The following is a 21,945-nucleotide window of genomic DNA, read 5'->3' on the forward strand; positions in this document are numbered from 1 at the left end:
TTATTTAAATAAATAGACCACATTGTGTTGGCTTTAATTATTAATCCTACATTCAATCAGTAAGGCAATACTGGAATAATAGGAATATTTTATGTGCAGTAACCCATAGCAACCATTCGAATTTGAACTGATCTGGCACCAGGAAAATTAAAGAGGAAGTAAACTCCTGGGCATAATTTGTACCTATAGGTAAGCTATAAAAATACTTACCTATAGGTACTGTAAATATCTCCTATACATACACCGTTTAGGAGATATTTACATTACATGCAGCCGATGATGTCATCAGCGCATGCACTCTGAAGGAATGGCCACCCGTGAAGGAAGGAAGGAAGGAAGACCGGTGAAGGTGGACGCTGCCTCCAGCGATTACATTGCATCGCTGGAGGGCTTCGTTCGATGCACACTAGCACTTTATGCTTTTTACAACCACTTCAAATCTAAGCTTCTCTGCATTACTGTATATACATAGCATTATTGCTTTTGTTTGTTGAAAAGCTATAAAAAATGCAATTGCACTGCACACAATAGTTTATATATAGTATATGTAGCATACCCCTTGTAGGAGCTGCAGACAGGGCCGGAGTGGGACTCATTTTCAGCCCTGGAGTTTCATGCCTTAGACTGGCCCACTTTAGTTCACGACTCCCTATATTAAAATAATGTAATTAAAACCTCTGAATATAAGTTTGCAATGGCGCACTGTTCTCTACAGCCTTGTAATTCATTCAGTGAGAGAGAGAGAGAAGGAGGAGTGAAATAAAGAGGGAAGGAGAGCCAGGGAGTGAGATAGAGAGGGGTGGAAAGAAAGAGGGAAGGAGAGAGAGAGAGCAAGTAGGTGAGGTGGAAAGAAAGAGGGAAAGACTGACCCCCCCTACACTGCTCCCCCTACACTGACCCCTACACTGACCCCCCTACACTGACACTTCCCTTCACTGAACCCTTACACTGACCCCCCTACATTGACACCTTCACTGACACCTACACTGACCCCCCTACACTGACCCCTAAACTGCCCCCCCCCCCACCTTGCAGCAGTGGCATCTGTAAACCTCTAGCTGCTGCCTCTGCAGCTTAAACGGTGGGAGTGATAGGGAGCTGTAAAATGAGGCTCAGCAACATGTTTTATTGCCCGCCAACCGCAAGTGTAAATGAGCCCATGGCTAGGTTCACACTGTTACAGGTGGTTGCATGTGCGGGGCAGCGTGTAAATGGCACCTATTCCCACAACCACCTGCAGGAAAAATTCCCTGCTCTTTTACAGATGCGCAAGGCTGCCATTTATTCCTTTTGGCACTCCCGCGCATTTGAAAATGCAGCACATTTTTTGGTGCGGGAAATTGCATGGTACTTTTGCACCATGCGATTTTGCTGCGGCTGCGTTTTCATAAAGGTGCAGGGACCTTTTTCCTGTGTTTCCTGCAGGTACAGTAGCCCATTTAAATGAATCGGCTGCTGTGCCTGCGCAAATGTGAGTCACAGAAAACGCATTAGTGTGAACCTGATATAATAGTCACCTAAATCGAAAATACATACAGCAAGGTGCCTCCAACATATTTTACTGTAATAGCACAAAGTACTGCCCTATTTATCAATCATATCCACAGTGCTCAGCTGAAAAGAGCAGAATATCACTGCATTGTGCAAGTGCTATAGATATTCGCGCCAAAATGATTACTAAATTAATTAGATTATATATAGCGGTGAACAAAACTGCAGCTACCTTACAATCACCAATAGGGAAAGAGTACTCTACTAATATTAAGAAGCTATGCTTCAATTAGGCAGCGCATATCTTGTCTTCCAAAATTGTGCTGAAATGTATGAATTATACTATAGTGACATGGACTTTTAAATAATACCAATCCTTATAAATAATTATTAAAGTGCATAAATGTCAAAAATTAATAAAATATACATAAAGTGCTCTGTGACATTCATGTAAACATCCGTATCCAAAAGAATATAACTGTGTGTATATATTACTGCAATCAATTAAAGTGCTTAGTGCTCATGAAATACCCAATTAAATACAATTATATATATATATATATATATATATATATATATATATATATATATATATATATATATATATATATATATATACATATATATATAACACTTCAAACAAATAAAAGTGCTTTTGTGCTCAGTGCTACTATAATTTGATCACTCAAAGTTCAGTGCAAAAAAAATTGTCCAATATTCTCCCAGTGAAGTATTCGCGACCATGCAGGGGAACAGTGGTGGTGGGTATCTCCTTTTCAGCCGTGCAGTGTGTCTGGGGTGTGCGCTTACCAGAGGGATATGATCCCTGTTACCTTATGGCAACCAGGATCCTGAACGCTTTTTAGCTAATATTTAGCTGTTGAATGGTCCTCTCGTCCACTTTTCCTGTGTTTGGGATCAGGGTAAGTAATAGGAGAGAGACAAGGGACTTCTCATGGTGTAGTATGTTCAATAATCGTATCCTTTATTACGGGTTCATTAAAACTCATACAAAATATAAAATCAATTAATGTCTATGTAGCATTATGCTGAATAGCTGTATATACTAATTACCGGATCACGGAGAATAGCAAGCCCTCAGGTGCAAATCACGTCGCTCCTTCCCGGCTACTAGTCCGGCATCCGGCATGCGTTCCAGCTAAACTCTGCAGTGAGGCGGATCCTGGTTGCCATAAGGTAACAGGGATCATACCCCTCTGGTAAGCGCACACCCCAGAGATAATACTGCACGGGTGAATAGGAGATACCCATCACCACTGTTCCCCTGCATGGTCGCGAATACTTCACTGGGAGAATATTGGACAATTTTTTTGCACTGAACTTTGAGTGATCAAATTATAGTAGCACTGAGCACAAAAGCACTTTTATTTGTTTGAAGTGTTATATATATATATATATATATATATATATATATATATGTATATATATATAATTGTATTTAATTGGGTATTTCGTAAACACTAAGCACTTTAATTGATTGCAGTGTTATATACACACAGTTATATTCTTTTGGGTACGGATGTTTACATGAATGTCACAGAGCACTTTATGTATATTTTATTAATTTTTGACATTTATGCACTTTAATAATTATTTATAAGGATTGCTATTATTTAAAAGTCCATGTCACTATAGTATAATTCATACATTTCAGCACAGTTTTGGAAGACAAGATATGCGGTGCCTAAGTGAAGCATGGCTTCTTAATATTAGTAGATCACTGCATTGTACCTACCTGTAATTCTTCAGTGTTCTTGGGTTTAATCTGGGCATCTTCTGTCTGCTTCTGTCCCCGTCTGTCAGCCAGCCCACCACCTGAATTGCTTTAGTGTTCTTAGCTCTGCATGCCAGGGATGTAGTCCCGACATTTTCTTCCTCTTCTGCCGGCCTCTATCCCCGCCCACTGGCCCGCCCACCACATACAGCACTTCCCTAGACCATTAACTACAGTTCTGATAGAAGGTGGGCGGGGACAGAAGATGCAGAAAATGCCGGGACTCAACCTAGACACAGAACTACGAATACTAAAGCAATGCAGGTGGTGGGCGGGCTTACAGTCGGGACAGAAGCAGACAGAAGATGCCGACAGTAAACCCGAGCCCTAAGCACTTCACCTCCGCTGCGCCCCCCCTCCCCTTTCCTACAATAAATTGTTTCACCCCTTGTACCGGCCCTGCACTGGACCAGCCCACCGGGAATTTTCCCGATGCTCCCGATTGGCCAATCCGGGCCTGGCTGCAGATGAAAGGAATCCATGCTCCTGCATAGCCAGGCACACCAAATTTTCACAGAGTAAGAAAACAGTCTGTAGCTTTGTTTTTGTTGTTTATTAGGGGGTTAACACCTTGGATAGGGATGGGAAAGTATGGGATGCCAATTTGACTTTAGCAAACTTCAGGGATAACTTCCTATAAACAGCTATATACAGTCTCCTCTTCACTTTCCTCCTGCACACTCTTGGCCTCTGCTGGTACACTCCTGGGGGAAGTTGACAGTCTCCTTGTCAGTTCAGTAGCAGCCCACTAGAGGCAGGAACTCACAGTTACTTAACAGTAGCCCATGTGGAGTGACACAGCATGTAACTTTCCTTTTGGCTTCCTTTGTGGTAACTGATTTCAGCAGTACCTCTTCAGGCCCTGCCAGCCCACCTGGCTGAAGCTGCCTCTTTCACCAGCCCTCCTGGCTAACTCTCACATCAGTCCACCCAAATGACTCTTCACCAGTCCATCCTGCTGACTCCCAGGGGACGGACTGAAGACCTAAGTCCACAGCTGTCTTCAAGGGACACTGGCTACATGTGGCAGTTTCCCCTCTTTGTTTGCCCCCACCAGTGTAGCATTACTTATTCTGTCCTCTATTGCTCCCATGCCTCCAGAAAAGATTCCTTCCTTGTGTCTTTGGCAGGATCTCTCCAGCACCAGAGCCCCGTCCCAAGACAGGTCACCCCCCCCCCAGACTAGGGGGTACCCCTCAGGGCCACGACAGCCTCCTCAACACTGCATCTCCATCTTCCCCTGACTCCCCTACTGGCCCATGTTTATTTATGAGGTGAATTCAGTCCCCTGCCAGCCCACTACTGGGGATTGGATGAGGCCTCATAAATATGCATCGCAGCATCTCCTAATACCCGCCCTATACTTCTAGAAGATTCTCCAACCTTCTAGACATCGGGGGGGGGGCACCAGAGGGCTGCCAGGATAAGTCATCCAGCCTGAACTAAAAACTCTGGCCCAATTACAGACTCAAAAAAGTACAATACAAGCCAGAGTATGGTTTGCCTATTCTACAAACTACATCTAGTACACACTAGAGGTTGCCACATAAATATATAACTATAGATCACTCCAGTACTCCCACATCTGGCCTGGCTGCTCCAGCCTAGGGTGCCAATCCTCCCCAGGCCTTGTCTCCTTCCACAAACACAAGCAAGCAAAGTAATTAAATAATGGGGGGGGGGGGTTGGCCAACGCTCCCTGTAAGGTTCCCAAATCCCTTTTCCGGCACATAGACTTACTTTTACTAACATTTCTGTGGCAAAAAAAGTCCCCTAGGATAGCCTTGGATACTCTAAAACTACCCACACACATGGCTGGCCTGGCCTTTCCAAATTTTTTAATTACTACCTTGCATCTCAGTTGGTGGTGATTCATGACTGGCTACATCCCTCCTCGCATAATGCCTGCTCTATTACTGAAGCTGCCCTAGTTGACTCACTTGAATCACTCCATAATATAGTGTATCGAAGGTAGGTCCCTCAGGTTCCTGGTGCTCAAGTCATATGTTACAGACCACCTTGTCCCTTTTTAAAAATGTGATACAACGGTTCCCAGTGGACGCCTGGACCTCGTCCCCTAATAATCCGCTCTGGTGTAACCCTGAACTCCCTGCACTGATGTCTCATCCCAGTTGTCAGTTTTGGATGGCGATGGGCATTAAATACCTTAACCACTTGTACACTGCTCAGGGGTTCAAGTCTTTCCGACAACTTCGGGGGGAGTTTGGACTGCCTGCTTCAGCCTGGTTTTTTTTACGCCCAACTCAGACATGCTTCGAAGGCTCAGTTTACTTCACTGTCGGCTCCGTTGAGCATGTCTGCCTTGGAGAAACTGCTTAGGGACCCTGGTACTACGAAACTCATTTCTCAATACTATTCATTTTTGATGACGGATTCCAATCCTAGATTTGCAAAGGCACAGACACGCTGGGTTAGTATGTGCATTGACTTTAGTGAGGATGACTGGACTGAATTCGCTGAGACCTATCATAAATCGGTTATAGCCTCCAATGACCGCCTGATCCACCTGAAGGTGTTTCATCAGAGCTATTTTACTCCTGACCGCCTACACAAATTCGGTATGCTTCCCCCCCCCCCGTTTGTTTTAGGGGCTGTGGACGCCCGGCTGACTTTATTCACTGCTTTTGGTCCTGTCCGGTGGTAGCTAAATTCTGGGCTGAAGTTAACACATTCCTGTCCTCGGTTTTGGGTCTCCCTAATGTCCTTCATCCAAAGAATTGCCTGTTGGGCGTGTTCGGAGACCTGTTGGTTTCGGGCCGCGTCAAACGCTTGCTTCGCATCTTGTATTTTTATGCTAAGAAAGCGATTCTTCTGTGCTGGAAGGGCCCTACGGGAACTACGATGACTGTCTGGCTTCAATTGATTAATGGCTGCCTTCCCCTTTATAAACTTACATTTGAGTTACGAGGTCATCCACACCTGTTTGATAAAATTTGGCATTGCTGGATATCCAGTCCTCTCACTCTACCTCCACCGAGCTCTGTAGAGACGAGTTAGGAATTATAACTGCCGTTCCAAGTGTTGAGTGCAACATATCTTTTCTTGAGTATTGACTTGTACTTCTTGTCTTGTTAACCTACAGCTTATCCTGCATCAGCAATCTAGGTAATACTTGTTAGCATTGACATGCTTTGTTTCCCTTCTTGTCAAGAAGTTTTTGTTTTTCTTGTTGGTTCGTTGTATTTGTATGTATGTTTGAAATCTCAATAAAAATATCTTTAAAAAAAAATAATGGGGGGGGGGGGGGCACAGATCATCTGTCAGCCCAATAAAATAGCTTTTTTGGGACAAGTAGTAAGTCCACCTGTTGATCTCGTCTCATGCATTTTGCTCTAAGCCCCACCAGCAGACAAATGTGTCAGAGGTAGTCAGCAGGTGAAGTGCTCTCTCTGCCTGTTGCAACAAAGTAGTCTTGAGGACTGATGAACTTTCAGTGTGTGGCCCATTTACAGTACTTTTATAACATTCCTGGCAGCGATGGTTGCTACCATCCATCTTGACTAATGCTTTATATTTCATCTATTTTTTTCAATTTTGGGACAATATACAGAGAAATTTATAAACTCAGACAAACTAAGTGATCACCTAAAAGCAGCACCAGCCGGAGATTGCACCAGTGTGGATTTACAAGCAGTAACAAGTTAAAGAGTCAGGTGATGCTGCATTAAATACTTTGTGAAATGTATGCATGCCATGAAAAAATTTGATTTCACTTCGTAAATTGTTTGTCTGTCACCCTTCCATGGAGAGGCCTCTCCTTCAAAATGAGCTTCGCTCTTGCACTGTCAACCTCCACCCAACTGTGTCATAAACTGGGGATGAAATTTGCTGTATTAAGGTGGGGATGCAAGACAAACACTTTACAAGTAAAGCAGGTATGTGTCAACACATTTGCATACAATATTAAAAACAGTTTAGAGCTGTTTTACCGATCTAAAAATTTGGATATAGGGTAAGGTTTGTGGTATACAATAGGTTTATGGGAGGAGTGCAGAAGAGGTTAAATGATGATGGAAGCCATTGCTGCTAGGAGAAGACAGTGATTATCACTAGCAGCTATAGCAGCTGGCAATCCAGCAGGCTGGTTGTACCTCCATGTACAGTCAGCCTATCCATTAATGGTTTGAGTCTCCGTCAGTTCCTGCTGAACCGGCCGAGATTCGAACTGTGTATGGGTGGACTGAGATTTTCACTACACAGGCCTGTTACAAAAACAGATATGTATTGAAATTCTTATGCCAGGAACACCAATCTGCACCTCCACTTCTTTCTAAGTTTCATGCCTTTCTGACAAGCCCAGGTCCTTGCTAGAAGTGTGGTATGGTTGGTGAAGATAGCTTTAGCAACACTTTGCTCAACCGGACCGTTATAAACTGTTGTTGTTCCCTAAAGTTGGAGGGTAGGAAAGAATGACATTTCATACATGGCTTAGTATATTTTTGTGAATAGAATGTTCCCACAAGGATTTTTTTCCTTCACTTTATCTCTATTGCGCTGTATTCATTACAATATATCATTCTCTACTATCTATGGTGTTAGAAGCAAAAAAAAAAAAATGTGTTTCTCTTCACTGGTCCAATGTTCAACATTTGATGTAATTCATATGATCATATACACAAGTACATTTAAAAACAGCACTTACCTTGTAACTTAGATAAATGAGCAGTATGGTTTCAAAAATGCTGATCAGAGCTACTGTAACCTGAGAAATAGATTGGAAATACGATAACTATTTTTTACAGGAAGGAATGATAATAGAAAGATGGGACTTATAAAATAATATCATATGCATACTGTGTTATTAAATGAATCAAATTATTTTTTTGTCACTGAATTTTTTACATTTCTCTTAATTAAAAAAAATGCTTTCAAAATAGTTTAAGATCAAGGTTTATTTTTCCATTTTTTAGCATAAGTTTTTTGTCTGAAATTAAAGAAAATGTTACAACTAATACTTTATTTAGCTGCAAAGTTACTGTAGATGAAACTGTTGAAAAATATTTTACTTAATCGTGGAGGTGGGAAAAACCAGCAGTGTTTCTGAACTTTTAATAGAAGGATATAAAAGTGCATGTTTACTAAATGGCAGTTTAAAAAATACAGTAGGGTTGTGTTTTTATTTGCAAAACATTTTTTTCAAGATAAATAAACTGGAGATGTTTAAGAAAATCTTTTTTGATTTAAAAAAACATGAAAAATTTCATAAAAAATTAAAGAGGAAGTAAACTGGCTGAAAAAAATGTGAAAAGAAAAACCTGTAAAGACGAAGGCATAATGCATCGCATACTAGCTCAATATGAAGTACTTACCTAAAAACGAAGCCCCTGCAGTGCCGACAGTGCCTGCTTCCTGGATCACGTCCTCCGACCATCTGCTTGGCCGGAGGCACGATTACATCACTCCCGCCCATGCACGCGGGAGCTGGCGTTCAAGGCTCTGGGCTCTGAAGGAAAGGCACGGGTGGCCGTTCCTTCAGAGCGCATGCTCCGATGACATCATTGGCTGCATGCACTGTAAATATCTCCTACACAGTGCATGTTTAGGAGATCTTTATAGCACCTATAGGTAAGCCTTAATATAGGCTTACCTATAGGTAAATGCCAACAAAGTGGGTTTACAACCACTTTAACCTTTCTTTACATTATTAGAGCAGCCAAAAATTGTCATAAGGATGGTAACATTTCCTTCATTGCTTGCTCACATACTTGCAGGCATTTAAACTCTCCCCAGTGGCAACATATTTCTGTATTTTTTGTATTTACTCAGGTTATCTTTGTGTACTATTAAAATCTGTTTCATGATCTGAGTCATTTAAGTGTGAAAAATATGCAAAAAAAAAAATCAGGAAGGGGGCAAATACTTTTTCACAGCACTGTATGTACAGTATCTCACAAAAGTGAGTACACCCGTCACATTTTTGTAAATATTTTATTATATCTTTTCATGTGACAACACTGAAGAAATGACACTTTGCTACAATGTAAAGTCAACACAGTAAACAAAGTAGTGAGTGTACAGCTTGTATAACAGTGTAAATTTGCTATCCCCTCAAAATAATTCAACACACAGCCTAAACCGCTGGCAACAAAAGTGAGTACACCTCCAAGTGAAAATGTCCAAATTGGGCCCAAAGTTTTAATATTTTGTGTGGCCACGATTATTTTCCAGCACTGCCTTAACCCTTTTGGGCATGGAGTTCACCAAAGCTTCACAGGTTACCACTGGAGTCCTCCTCCACTCCTCCATGAAGAAATCATGAACCTGCTGGATGTTAGAGACCTTGCGCTCCTCCACCATTCGTGTGAGGATGCCCCACAGATGCTCAATAGGGTTTATGGTCTGGAGACATGCTTGGCCAGTCCATCACCTTTACCCTCAGCTTCTTTAGCAAGGCAGTGGTCATCTTGGAGGTGTGTTTGGGGTTGTTATCATGTGGGAATACTGCCCTGTGGCCCAGTCTCCGAAGGGAGGGGATTATGCTCTGCTTCAGTATGTCACAGTACATGTTGGCATTCATGGTTCCCTCAATGAACTGTAGCTCCCCAGTGCTGGCAGCACTCATGCAGACCCAGACCATGACACTCCCACCACCATGCTTGACTGTAGGCAAGACACACTTGTCTTTGTACTCCTCACCTGGTTGCCGCCACACACGCTTGACACCATCTGAACCAAATAAGTTTATCTTGGCCTCATCAGACCACAGGATATGGTTCCAGTAATCCATGTCCTTAGTCTGCTTGTCTTCAGCAAACTGTTTGCAGGCTTTCTTGTGCATCATCTTTAGAAGAGGGTTTCTTCTGGGACAACAGCCATGCAGACCAATTTGATGCAGTGTGGTGGCGTATGATCTGAGCACTGACAGGGACCCCCCACCCCTTCAACCTCTGCAGAAATGCTGGCAGCACTCATTCATCTATTTTCAAAAGACAACCTCTAGCTATGACGCTAAGCACATGCACTCAGCTCCTTTGATCGACCATAGCGAGGTCTGTTCTGAGTCTAATCTGTCTGGGTAAACTGCTGTTTGGTTTTTGCCACTGTGCTGTAGCTCAGTTTCAGGGTATTTGAAATCTTATTATAGCCTAGGCCATCTTTATGTAGAGCAAGCAAAAAATTGGGGGAGCAGACCCTGAACATGTATATCTAAAGCCGGTGCAGCTATGGACCAAGCAACATGTATATTAAAAAAGAATAACGCAACCATGCAAAAGAAATGACTATCAAATAAGGAGACAATCCATAAATAAAAATGGGGGTTTAGTCCCACCATATGGCCATATCGTGCTCAAGCCCACCACTGCGTCAAAGTACCCCATTATCAGTGGGTCCTACACTATCCATAAAAAAGGGGTGAATCCAGCCTCTCTTACCCTTGGAGACAACACTCCTTGCTGGGAAGGTGTGCTAATGCACTGCAGGGGACTCCTCCTATATCTACTTGATAGAGGACACCAATAGAGTACAGGTGTGTGTGGGGGATGGGATGCTCAACCTCATAAGTCTGGTCAGACCGAATACATAATAAACAAGCAAAAAATTGGGGGAGCAGACCCTGAACATGTATATCTAAAGCCGGTGCAGCTATGGACCAAGCAACATGTATATTAAAAAAGAATAGCGCAACCATGCAAAAGAAATGTCTATCAAATAAGGAGACAATCCATAAATAAACCTTCCCAGCAAGGAGTGTTGTCTCCAAGGGTAAGAGAGGCTGGATTCACCCCTTTTTTATGGATAGTGTAGGACCCACTGATAATGGGGTACTTTGACGCAGTGGTGGGCTTGAGCACGATATGGCCATATGGTGGGACTAAACCCCCATTTTTATTTATGGATTGTCTCCTTATTTGATAGTCATTTCTTTTGCATGGTTGCGCTATTCTTTTTTAATATACATGTTGCTTGGTCCATAGCTGCACCGGCTTTAGATATACATGTTCAGGGTCTGCTCCCCCAATTTTTTGCTTGTTTATTATGTATTCGGTCTGACCAGACTTATGAGGTTGAGCATCCCATCCCCCACACACACCTGTACTCTATTGGTGTCCTCTATCAAGTAGATATAGGAGGAGTCCCCTGCAGTGCATTAGCACACCTTCCCAGCAAGGAGTGTTGTCTCCAAGGGTAAGAGAGGCTGGATTCACCCCTTCTTTATGGATAGTGTAGGACCCACTGATAATGAGGTACTTTGACGCAGTGGTGGGCTTGAGCACGATATGGCCATATGGTGGGACTAAACCCCCATTTTTATTTATGGATTGTCTCCTTATTTGATAGTCATTTCTTTTGCATGGTTGCGCTATTCTTTTTTAATATACATGTTGCTTGGTCCATAGCTGCACCGGCTTTAGATATACATGTTCAGGGTCTGCTCCCCCAATTTTTTGCTTGTTTATTATGTATTCGGTCTGACCAGACTTATGGGGTTGAGCATCCCATCCCCCACACACACCTGTACTCTATTGGTGTCCTCTATCAAGTAGATATAGGAGGAGTCCCCTGCAGTGCATTAGCACACCTTCCCAGCAAGGAGTGTTGTCTCCAAGGGTAAGAGAGGCTGGATTCACCCCTTTTTTATGGATAGTGTAGGACCCACTGATAATGGGGTACTTTGACGCAGTGGTGGGCTTGAGCACGATATGGCCATATGGTGGGACTAAACCCCCATTTTTATTTATGGATTGTCTCCTTATTTGATAGTCATTTCTTTTGCATGGTTGCGCTATTCTTTTTTAATATACATGTTGCTTGGTCCATAGCTGCACCGGCTTTAGATATACATGTTCAGGGTCTGCTCCCCCAATTTTTTGCTTGTTTATTATGTATTCGGTCTGACCAGACTTATGAGGTTGAGCATCCCATCCCCCACACACACCTGTACTCTATTGGTGTCCTCTATCAAGTAGATATAGGAGGAGTCCCCTGCAGTGCATTAGCACACCTTCCCAGCAAGGAGTGTTGTCTCCAAGTGTAAGAGAGGCTGGATTCACCCCTTTTTTATGGATAGTGTAGGACCCACTGATAATGGGGTACTTTGACGCAGTGGTGGGCTTGAGCACGATATGGCCATATGGTGGGACTAAACCCCCATTTTTATTTATGGATTGTCTCCTTATTTGATAGTCATTTCTTTTGCATGGTTGCGCTATTCTTTTTTAATATACATGTTGCTTGGTCCATAGCTGCACCGGCTTTAGATATACATGTTCAGGGTCTGCTCCCCCAATTTTTTGCTTGTTTATTATGTATTCGGTCTGACCAGACTTATGGGGTTGAGCATCCCATCCCCCACACACACCTGTACTCTATTGGTGTCCTCTATCAAGTAGATATAGGAGGAGTCCCCTGCAGTGCATTAGCACACCTTCCCCGCAAGGAGTGTTGTCTCCAAGGGTAAGAGAGGCTGGATTCACCCCTTTTTTATGGATAGTGTAGGACCCACTGATAATGGGGTACTTTGACGCAGTGGTGGGCTTGAGCACGATATGGCCATATGGTGGGACTAAACCCCCATTTTTATTTATGGATTGTCTCCTTATTTGATAGTCATTTCTTTTGCATGGTTGCGCTATTCTTTTTTAATATTTATGTAGAGCAACAATTCTTTTTTTCAGATCCTCAGAGAGTTCTTTGCCATGAGGTGCCATGTTGAACTTCCAGTGATCAGTATGAGAGAGTGAGAGCGATAACACCAAATTTAACACACCTGCTCCCCATTCATACCTGAAACTTTGTAACACTAACAAGTCACATGACACCGGAGAGGGAAAATGGCTAATTGGGCCCAATTTGGACATTTACATATAGGGGTGTACTCAATTTAGACATTAATGGCTGTGTGTGGAGTTATTTTGAGGGGACAGCAGATTTACACTGTTTTACAAGCTGTACACTCACTACTTTACATTGTAGCAAAGTGTCATTTCTTCAGTGTTGTCACATGAAAAGATATAATAAAATATTTACAAAAATGTGAGGGGTGTACTTACTTTTGTGAGATACTGTATATATTTTATTGCTACAATGTCGAAACATAAAAAAAGTGTGCAAACATAATGGGATCAATTTACTAAAACTGCAGAGTGAAAAATCTAGTGCAGCTGTGCCCAATTATCTTCTAACTCCAGCTTGTTCAATTAAGCGTTGACAAAAAAACTTGAAGTTGATTGGTTTTTATGCAGAGCTGGACAAGATTACGCACTCTCCAGTTTTAGTAAATCAACCCCAATGTTTCTTCCAAGGATTGGCTCTCTCTTCACTCCCTCTTTTTGTCCTGAAGGACTATAGTCACCAAGACTGCAAATAAGACAAAATTAAATGTTTCAGTTGTCACTAGAATATGAATAGAGAAGAAACCTTCCAATGGAAACACTCTATTGATGGCAGCTGTCTAAGCCAGCCCATAGATGAGTATTTTTTTAATTCAACCATTGGGTCGAACAAAAAAACTGACTTGAATCCCCCATCCGCATAAAGAATCCTCCCCATTGAGCTATTGTATTCTGACAGTGGGGAGACTTCCCCCACCATCAGAATATACTGATCAAATAGAGAAAATACGGTCGATCGACTTAAGTACATAAATGGATCAAAATTCATCCAGTCCTTGCAGAGCATAGGACAGAACAAAGCATAACAAGATGAGAATAACCAAAATATGGTCAGACTTGAAAAAACTATACAGATAATAGCATGAAGTGCATGCATCTACAGTAAAAGAGAGAGATTGCACAACTTTAGCCTGTATGAAAGATGGACAAGGAAAATGGGCTTTGATGTCCAAGAAGAGCATTAGAACAAGACTAGAGCTAGGTTCACACCTAATACATATTCAGCTCACAGCATGGGTCCGGTACGTCCCTGTTCTCCATTTTAGGGACGAATCAAGCCCAAATTCTTCCCTGAATTCGGACCTGAAATGGAGCCAAAGATGCACAAGATCTCTGTGCAATCTGCTCCACAGCCGTCACGGAGACGTGTGAACCGGCTCTATTGAGAGCCGGGCACACTCTTCTGTAATGCGAATTGGATGTGGGGAAACCAGCATCCAATTCACAATAGTGTGAACCCAGCCTAAAGCTTGTTATGGAACATTTAGGCAGTGACCAATCCTATAATGTGAATAGGACTAATGATTTAAAATAGAGATGTTTGGTCAGAGTGACAGTAAATACAGTATGTTTGGCTAAAACTAAAGAAAGTATATAAAGAGAAGAATCTTATACTAACTGTGCAGCATGGTGGTGAACATTTTATTTTTGAGGTAGCTTTACTGCTTTAGGGCCTGGAAAGCTATGAGCCATTTGGGTTGATTTCATAAAAACAAATAAGTTGTTTACATTGCAAGGGAATTTAATCATCCTACTATTTGCAACCAAAGATACATTTTTTTAGCTTTATTTTCCTTGCATATAATTGATCTCATATGTGTTGGAGACCATGCTGGACTGACTGAATCAGTTGCTGGTCCTGGGTGAGTGGGTTATGTGGGCAGATCAGAAGGATCCCTTCTGGAAGGAATATGCCCCGTGGTGGAGAGTGGTAGTAAACCCTTTACGGCCTTGGGCTGCTGCATTTTTGGTACAGCCCTACGGTCACTTCAGCATTTAATACTGGGAAGAAATGAGGAAAGGAGGAGTGCTCAGTATCCAAAAGAATTGTGAGTTTAGAAGTTGATTCAATCATTTGTATTGAAAGAAGCAACAAGTACATCAAGCCAACATGTTTCAGGAGAAAGGATCCCCTCTTATTCAGTGCTATCAAACAAACACAAATGATATACAGGTATATCAAATTTTGAGAAACTAATATTACCAAATTAATAAAAGAATCATGTAAGAGGTAATGCTATAATGTTATGAGAAACATAATGTAAAAACATTATATACAATTAATGTACAACTGAACAATATATGTAGTCATGGACTTTGTGTGGACATATAGAAGAGAAAACTAAGTACCATAAAAACATCTATATTATGTACCATTACAAAACTATTACACAACTTTAAAAAATACTCTCCACATAGGTGTTCACAACATGCAAAGATTCCAATTACAATTCACATGTGGAATTGAGGCATTTCTGGAATCCTTCTTCAGGAGATTGTGACAGAATCAGTACATTGGAACCCACGTCTAATCTTAAATAGAGTAATATCAGCCAGTAGGGTAGACTGGAATTCATAGTGTGTGTATGTTGCCCGTAGAGGTGCAAATTAGTAAGCCAAGGTGAAGTCATTGCCTCTCGGGTGGGAAAAGCAGGCAAAATCAAACAGCCAATGGTCTTGTACACATAGTCTTAAAACAGAAGGATCGACTTCCCAAAGGGGAACCATCCAGACCAAATGTAAGTAAATCACCATAAAGACAGCATGGTATTAACCCCCTTAGCGGTAATCCCGAGCGTGACTCGGGGTTGATTTTTCATATCAGGAGCGGTAACCCCGAGTCACGCTCGGGGTGGATTGCAGAGAGCGCAGCGGTGTTCTCTTACCTTATCCTGGCGATCCAGTGATGATCTCTCATTGCTGTGACCGCCAGCCGAGAGTCCTGCCGCTCCTCCGTCCCTCCGTCGGTGTGAGGACTTCCTAGTTCCGTTCCCTGCAGCAGCAATGCTGCATGGGAGCGGAACTAGGGAGGGAAATTAAAAAAAAAAAAAAACGTTGCACAAAACACAAAACACATTTTATATTATATATATATATGCATATATATATATATATATATATATATATGCATATATATATATATATATACACCGGTATATATATATATATATATATATATATATATATATATATATATATATATATATATATATATGTATATATATATATATATATATATATATATATATATATATATATATATATGCATATATATATATATATATACACACACACACATATATCTATATATAATATATAATGCATGAATTATAATCTAATCAATAATATAATTTTATTTTATATATTATATATTAAATAATAAAATAATATTATTGATTCGATTATAATTCACGTGTTTGTGTTTCAAATTTATCGCATCTGGGATGTCTACTAGACTCATGTTTTGGTCAGGTTTAAGTCAGTAATTACTAAAAATTGTAGGCCTATAATACATAACGCCAAATTTCCATGAAAACAATTGTACCGCTTTTGGTATGTAATTCCTGACATAATCATACCGCCAGGGAAGTTAAAGTAGTCAAGGCACATATATTCCAAAGAGGGGGCTCTTGATAAGTAACTTAAAACCAAACTCAGTTTACATCAATACAGCCAGATTGGATGTGAACTGAGTGCTATAAACAGCAAGAGAATATAATGATTAAAAAATAAACAATTATATGTAAAAAAATATATGGCAAGCTCCAACCAGTGTACTTTAAATAGTAGATAATGAGAATAAAAAATATAAAATTATAAATAATATATAAAAAAACATATATATAAATAAATAAAAAAAATAAAAGGGACATGTTTATGACAACCAAAAAGGCATAACCGATAGTATTTTTTAGTGAATATGAACTAAAGGCTAACCTGTTGTTTCTTGCTAGTTGACTGTTAGTTGGTTGCCCGCACCAGCTGCTCCCCCCCCCCCTTTCATCCCTTGTCTTCCAATGATTTCACAGGGGTCTTTAGCTCCCCTTGCCTCTCTCCCCCCTCCTCTCTTATTCCACATACCCAACAACCCCACTGCCAGCAACAACCACTCTTCTCTCTCCTTCACTTCTTTCTGCCCCCACATGTCATCCACTAGTCTGCTCTGCTCACATATAAGTACAAATAACCCCCTCCCCTTAACCACTTGCTGACCGCGCTATACCTGAATGATGGCTACAGCGTGGTCGTCCAGTTCTGGGAGGCCATCATATGACAGCCTCCCATGATTGCCTCCGGACACTGCCGAACACAGATTGAGGTAAAGAGCCAAGCAGTGGCTGTTTACCATGTGATCAGCTGTGTCTAATCACAGCTGATCACGATGTCAACAGAAGCCGTTTACCTGCTCCTTCTCACGCTGTCAGCGTGTGGGGGAGAAGAGAAAAGAGCCAATAATCAGCTTCTTCCAATCTGTGCCCACCACTGCTGCCAATCTGTGCCCACCACTGCTGCTAATTAATGACCACCACTGCTGCCAACCAGTGCCCACCAGTGTATCCTCATCAATGTCACCTATCAGTTCCACCTACCAGTGCCCATTAGTGCCACCTATCCGTGCCCATCAGTGTTCCCTACCAGTGCTCATCAGTGCCGCCTATCAGTGTCGTCTGTCATCGCTGCCTATCAGTGCTCATCAGTGCCCATCAGTGCCACCTATCAGTGCCGCCTCTCAGTGCCACCTCATCAGTGCCCAACAAGGCTGAATCATCAGTGCTACCTCATCAGTGCCAATCAGTGCAGCCTATCAGTGCCCATCAGTGCTGCCTCAGCAGGACACATCAGTGCCCAGAAAAATTACCTATTTGAAAAATATTTATAACAATCTATGAAAATGTTTTTTTTCTTTCAAAAATGTTGGTCTTTATTTGTTTATTTAGCAAAAAATAAAAAACCCAGTGGTGATTAAATACCACCAAAAGAAAGCTTCATTTGTGTGAAAAAAATTATAAACATTTTGTTTGGGTATAGTGTTGCATGACCACGCAATTGAAACTCAAAATGCGACAGGCTGAAAGCTGAAAATTAGCCTGGTCAGGAAGGGGGTGAAAGTGCCAAGTTGGAAAGTGGTTAACTGTTACCACTAGATGCAGATTTTCTCCTCCTATGCCAGCCTCTTTTGCTTTCACCATCCATCGCTACCTGTCCAGCGCTATCTGTCTTCAATCAACCTGGTCGTGTCATCACTCCCCCACAGCCCCTGTTACCTACAGCAGCCACCATTCTCACATGACTTTTTCAGCACCCTGGTTTCCTGAATGACTCAAGCAGCATCTTTGGTGACTCCCCCTGCTTTCTGGAACCTTGTAGAAGCTTCCAGAAGTAGAGGGAGAAGTATAGGAGGAATTGCTTGGAGTATTCATAAGGGCAGCTGCCAATCCCCAGCAAAATGGGCTGGCAGGGGGCAGGCCAACTCATAAGCACTCATGAGTCATGCCAGCAGGGGCAGTCAGGTTGAAGTTGAAAATGAGTGCTGAGGAGTCCTTTGGTGGCCATTTAGGGGTGCTCCCTAGTCTTTGGAGGGTGACCTCGGGTCTAAGGGAGGTCAGCATGTCCAGAAGTTCTCCAGAGGAGTCAGCCAGGTGGGCTGGTAAGTGAGAAGTTTGGGAGGACAGTGGTGTCAGTCTGGGAGGACTGTGGAAAAGTAGCCAGGAGGGCTAGTGAGAAAGGCAACTGTAGGCAGGCGGGCTCGCAGTGCCAGAAGAGGTGGTGCTGGGATCAGTAGTCATAAGAATGCAAGCTGGACACTGACTTTTATTGCTACACATTTAAAGGGGCCTTGGGTTTCTGCCTGCTTAACAAGTTGTTGCTCAAAGATCTGACTGAGTGCTTTGTGAGAATAATATTTTTCATCAGTGTGTCAGTGGAGTTCTGCAAGCAAGTATGCCGGCTGAGAGTTATCCCTGAAGTTGTTTGAATTCAAGTGGGCATCCCATAGTATTCCTACTCCCCATCCAAGTTTTATCCCCTCAATAAAATAACAAAACAAAGTGTTGGACTGTTTTCTGACTCTGAGGACTGTGAAAACTCAGTGTTCTTGGCTGTGCAGGGTGGGGGATCCCATTTCACCTGTGTCTGGGATATCGCTCTCAGCAGTTTGCATAGCCGTTGCTCCTAGCCACTGAAGATTCATCGAGCCGGGGTCTATATTTTGTTTATTTACATATTACTTTGTCTGAGAACTAGTTCTGCAAGATGAACTGGCAATGAAACCACCTGAATTAATCTTTTCCAAATGTTCAAAATATTGCCTGCAGCTGGATCAAAAATCTGCATGTCTGGCTACCCTCGGGTGTCTTTAGCTAGCTATTAAGTAAACAAGTTGTTAGCAAACAGTAAATGTAGCTGTACTGCTGTGGACTAGCAGACACCAGTAGGGGCCTATAAATAAATTTGTTCAGGCTATGTGAAACATAATAAACCTGAAACACCTTTTTTGTATCTAAAAATAGATTTAGCTTTAGGACATCGCTATAATTCTAAAAAAAAATAAAAAAAAATTGGCCAAAGTGGGTAAGAGTTGAAATGTCTCTAAGGCTTCTACTATTTTGGCTCTACCTCTATCCTTCCTCCCCATTGTTATCATTTTTTTTTCTTTTCTCCTTTACTTACCTTCTTTTCCCCTCCCCCACTATACTTTCTCTCCCTTCTTCCCCACCAACAACCTCTTATCCTCAAAACTACCCTTCTCACCACCCTCCTCCTACCCTTCTTACCACCCTCCTACCTCCTACTCCCTGGTCATAGCCTATTAGGTCCCTATTGTTCAAAAATAAAAAAAATCTTAATTCCCCTGAGCTCTCCTATATATATATATATATAGAAATACAAACCCGTGGACAGAATTTTGAAACAAATCACAAAGAATGAAGGCTATTCCAAAACAATGTTGTAAAGTATTCATCATATTTAAATGTTCATCTTTGTTTTCTTTTTAAACAATGACTCTAAGCGCCGGTTCACATAGGAGCGACGCTACTTTCAGGGGCGACCTCCGAGATCGCGGTGCGAGCAGCGCGCCGCGACCTCGGAGCGGCCGCCACGGACTTCATAACATTGAAGTCTATGGCGGTCGCCTCCTGGTCGCCCCAAAGAAGCTCCGGACCCTTTTTCTAGGTCGGAGCGACTTGTGTCGCTCCTATTAGAACGGGTCCGCAGCTTTCCTATGGGAGGCGACCTGCGGCGACCTGTGAGGTGACCAGGTCGCCTCACAGGTCGCCCTAGTGTGAACCGGGGCTAACTGTATCACGTTGTCCAATGGTCCAACTTGAGCAATTGTTAAATAATAAATTTGAAATTAAAAAAAGATGAGCTATTTGATAAAGTGCAAATTGTTTGTTATGAATGGGTACAATGCGACCAATATTGGTCTTGCAAACTACTTTTGAAGTACAAAATAGAATGTTACATTACCTGAAGCCCCCAGAGGGCCAAACTTCTGTTAACCCATAATATAGAAGACCTGCAACAAAGTAGTAAACAAGACATCTCAACATGTGAATTAGGTACAATGTTATTTCTCTCCAGGTAGCAAAGAATAATTCCAATATACAGCATTTGAGGTGGAAAATATTTTGATTGGCTAATTTGGCAAATAGAATGTTGCTATAAGTTAAATAATGAAGATACTTTACAAAAGAAATGCATTCATTTTTCCAAACTCTTAATATAATAAAAATATTATATATAGCCTGTTGGTTTACAGACACCTAACACGAACATACTGCATTTCAGATCTGATTGTGCCTTTAACTCTAGTGCAAGAAGAGGGGAATACTTCTCATTCCGATATTTATATTGATGGACTTAAGACCCTTGTTAGCTTGTTCTTATATTTGTCTCAATGTTGGAACATCCAAAGATTACAGTAGGAAACCTAGTTAAATTGATGCCAGATAATGGTGTGTGGCTTCCACATATTTGCAAATATATGCAATTGAGGAAAGAGATGATATCATCAGAACACTTGGTCACTAGCAACTGTAAATTTTTAGGAGCACTATACCTGGATCACAAAAAGATTCCCAGGACAGGTGGACTCCACTTACTGTATATATTCCATGTCATAAATATCATGTTTGTCTGGGGGTGTACCTTTACATGTAAAGTGATCATTGACACTGTAAAGAAGACAGCAGATGGGGAATTAAGTAAAGACACACTAAGGACAGTCTGACTTTCTTCTCTATTATGTAGAGCTGAATAAGCTGAAACCAGCCAATGAGGTGCAATATGTACATAAAGACATAGGAAAATTGGGTTGTAATATTGATATTTTAAAATTAGTAGGTTCATCAATTAACACTACAACTGCTTTGTGTACTTAAGTACATGTAACCCTGACCAAAACAAATGAAATGCAGCAAAGGGCAAAAACAGAAGAATATTTATTTTTGAAAAATTATAATTGTTTATAAGATACACAATTTTTAAGAAAGCCAAATGTTATCCAGTTAGAAATTACATCTACTTTAACAAAAATATGCACTTTTTTTCTGGTGAAAGCTTTGGATTCTATAACATTTTGCAGACAGTAATTTTTGCTACCAAATACAAATATAAACAGATTCCCCTGTCTGTAGTGATAACCAAGGACACAAAACATCTTAGTTATTTTACAAAGGAAACTTTGGATGTGTGTTGGAGTTAAGCCTGGCCATACACTGTTCGAATCTTGGCTGGTTCAGCAGGAACCGGCAGAGATCCGAACCATTGATAGGCAGGCTGAATGTACAAAGTTGATTGATCGATCAACTTGGGTACAACCAGCCTGCCAGATTCTCTTAAGATCATCACTAGGGGTTATAGTTAGTCTCCTCCCGGCGCGGAATGTTGTAACGCACAGTGGATTTGCCTTTAGTAAAAAAGCCCCAATGTCTCGGCAGGAGGGATTACCCAGTCGGCACTGTCTGTGTTAATTGGGGAAATTTCTTTCCTGCGCCCCGTAGTTGCAGGAAAGTAATTTAC

The 21,945-nt window shown here is 41.6% G+C and overlaps 1 protein-coding gene across 4 annotated transcripts in view; it reads right to left on the reverse strand.

The window, feature by feature from the left end:
- The window catches only part of LOC309561721 (potassium channel subfamily T member 2), a 1,381,641-nt gene that overhangs the window by 981,708 nt on the left and 377,988 nt on the right, over positions 1–21,945 (reverse strand). For 3 of the 4 annotated variants that reach the window (XM_082265712.1, XM_082265710.1, XM_082265709.1), the window contains exons 4-5: positions 20,392–20,440; positions 7,950–8,009 (exon numbers count right to left, since the gene is read on the reverse strand). In XM_082265712.1, the coding sequence (XP_082121838.1) occupies positions 7,950–8,009; positions 20,392–20,440 (109 nt within the window). The remainder of the gene's footprint in view (positions 1–7,949; positions 8,010–20,391; positions 20,441–21,945) is intronic. The other variant, XM_082265711.1, reaches the window with a different exon arrangement.

Source organism: Pelophylax lessonae (assembly GCF_965119305.1).
Source record: "Pelophylax lessonae genome assembly, chromosome: 8".
NCBI classification, from domain to species: Eukaryota; Metazoa; Chordata; class Amphibia; order Anura; family Ranidae; genus Pelophylax; species Pelophylax lessonae.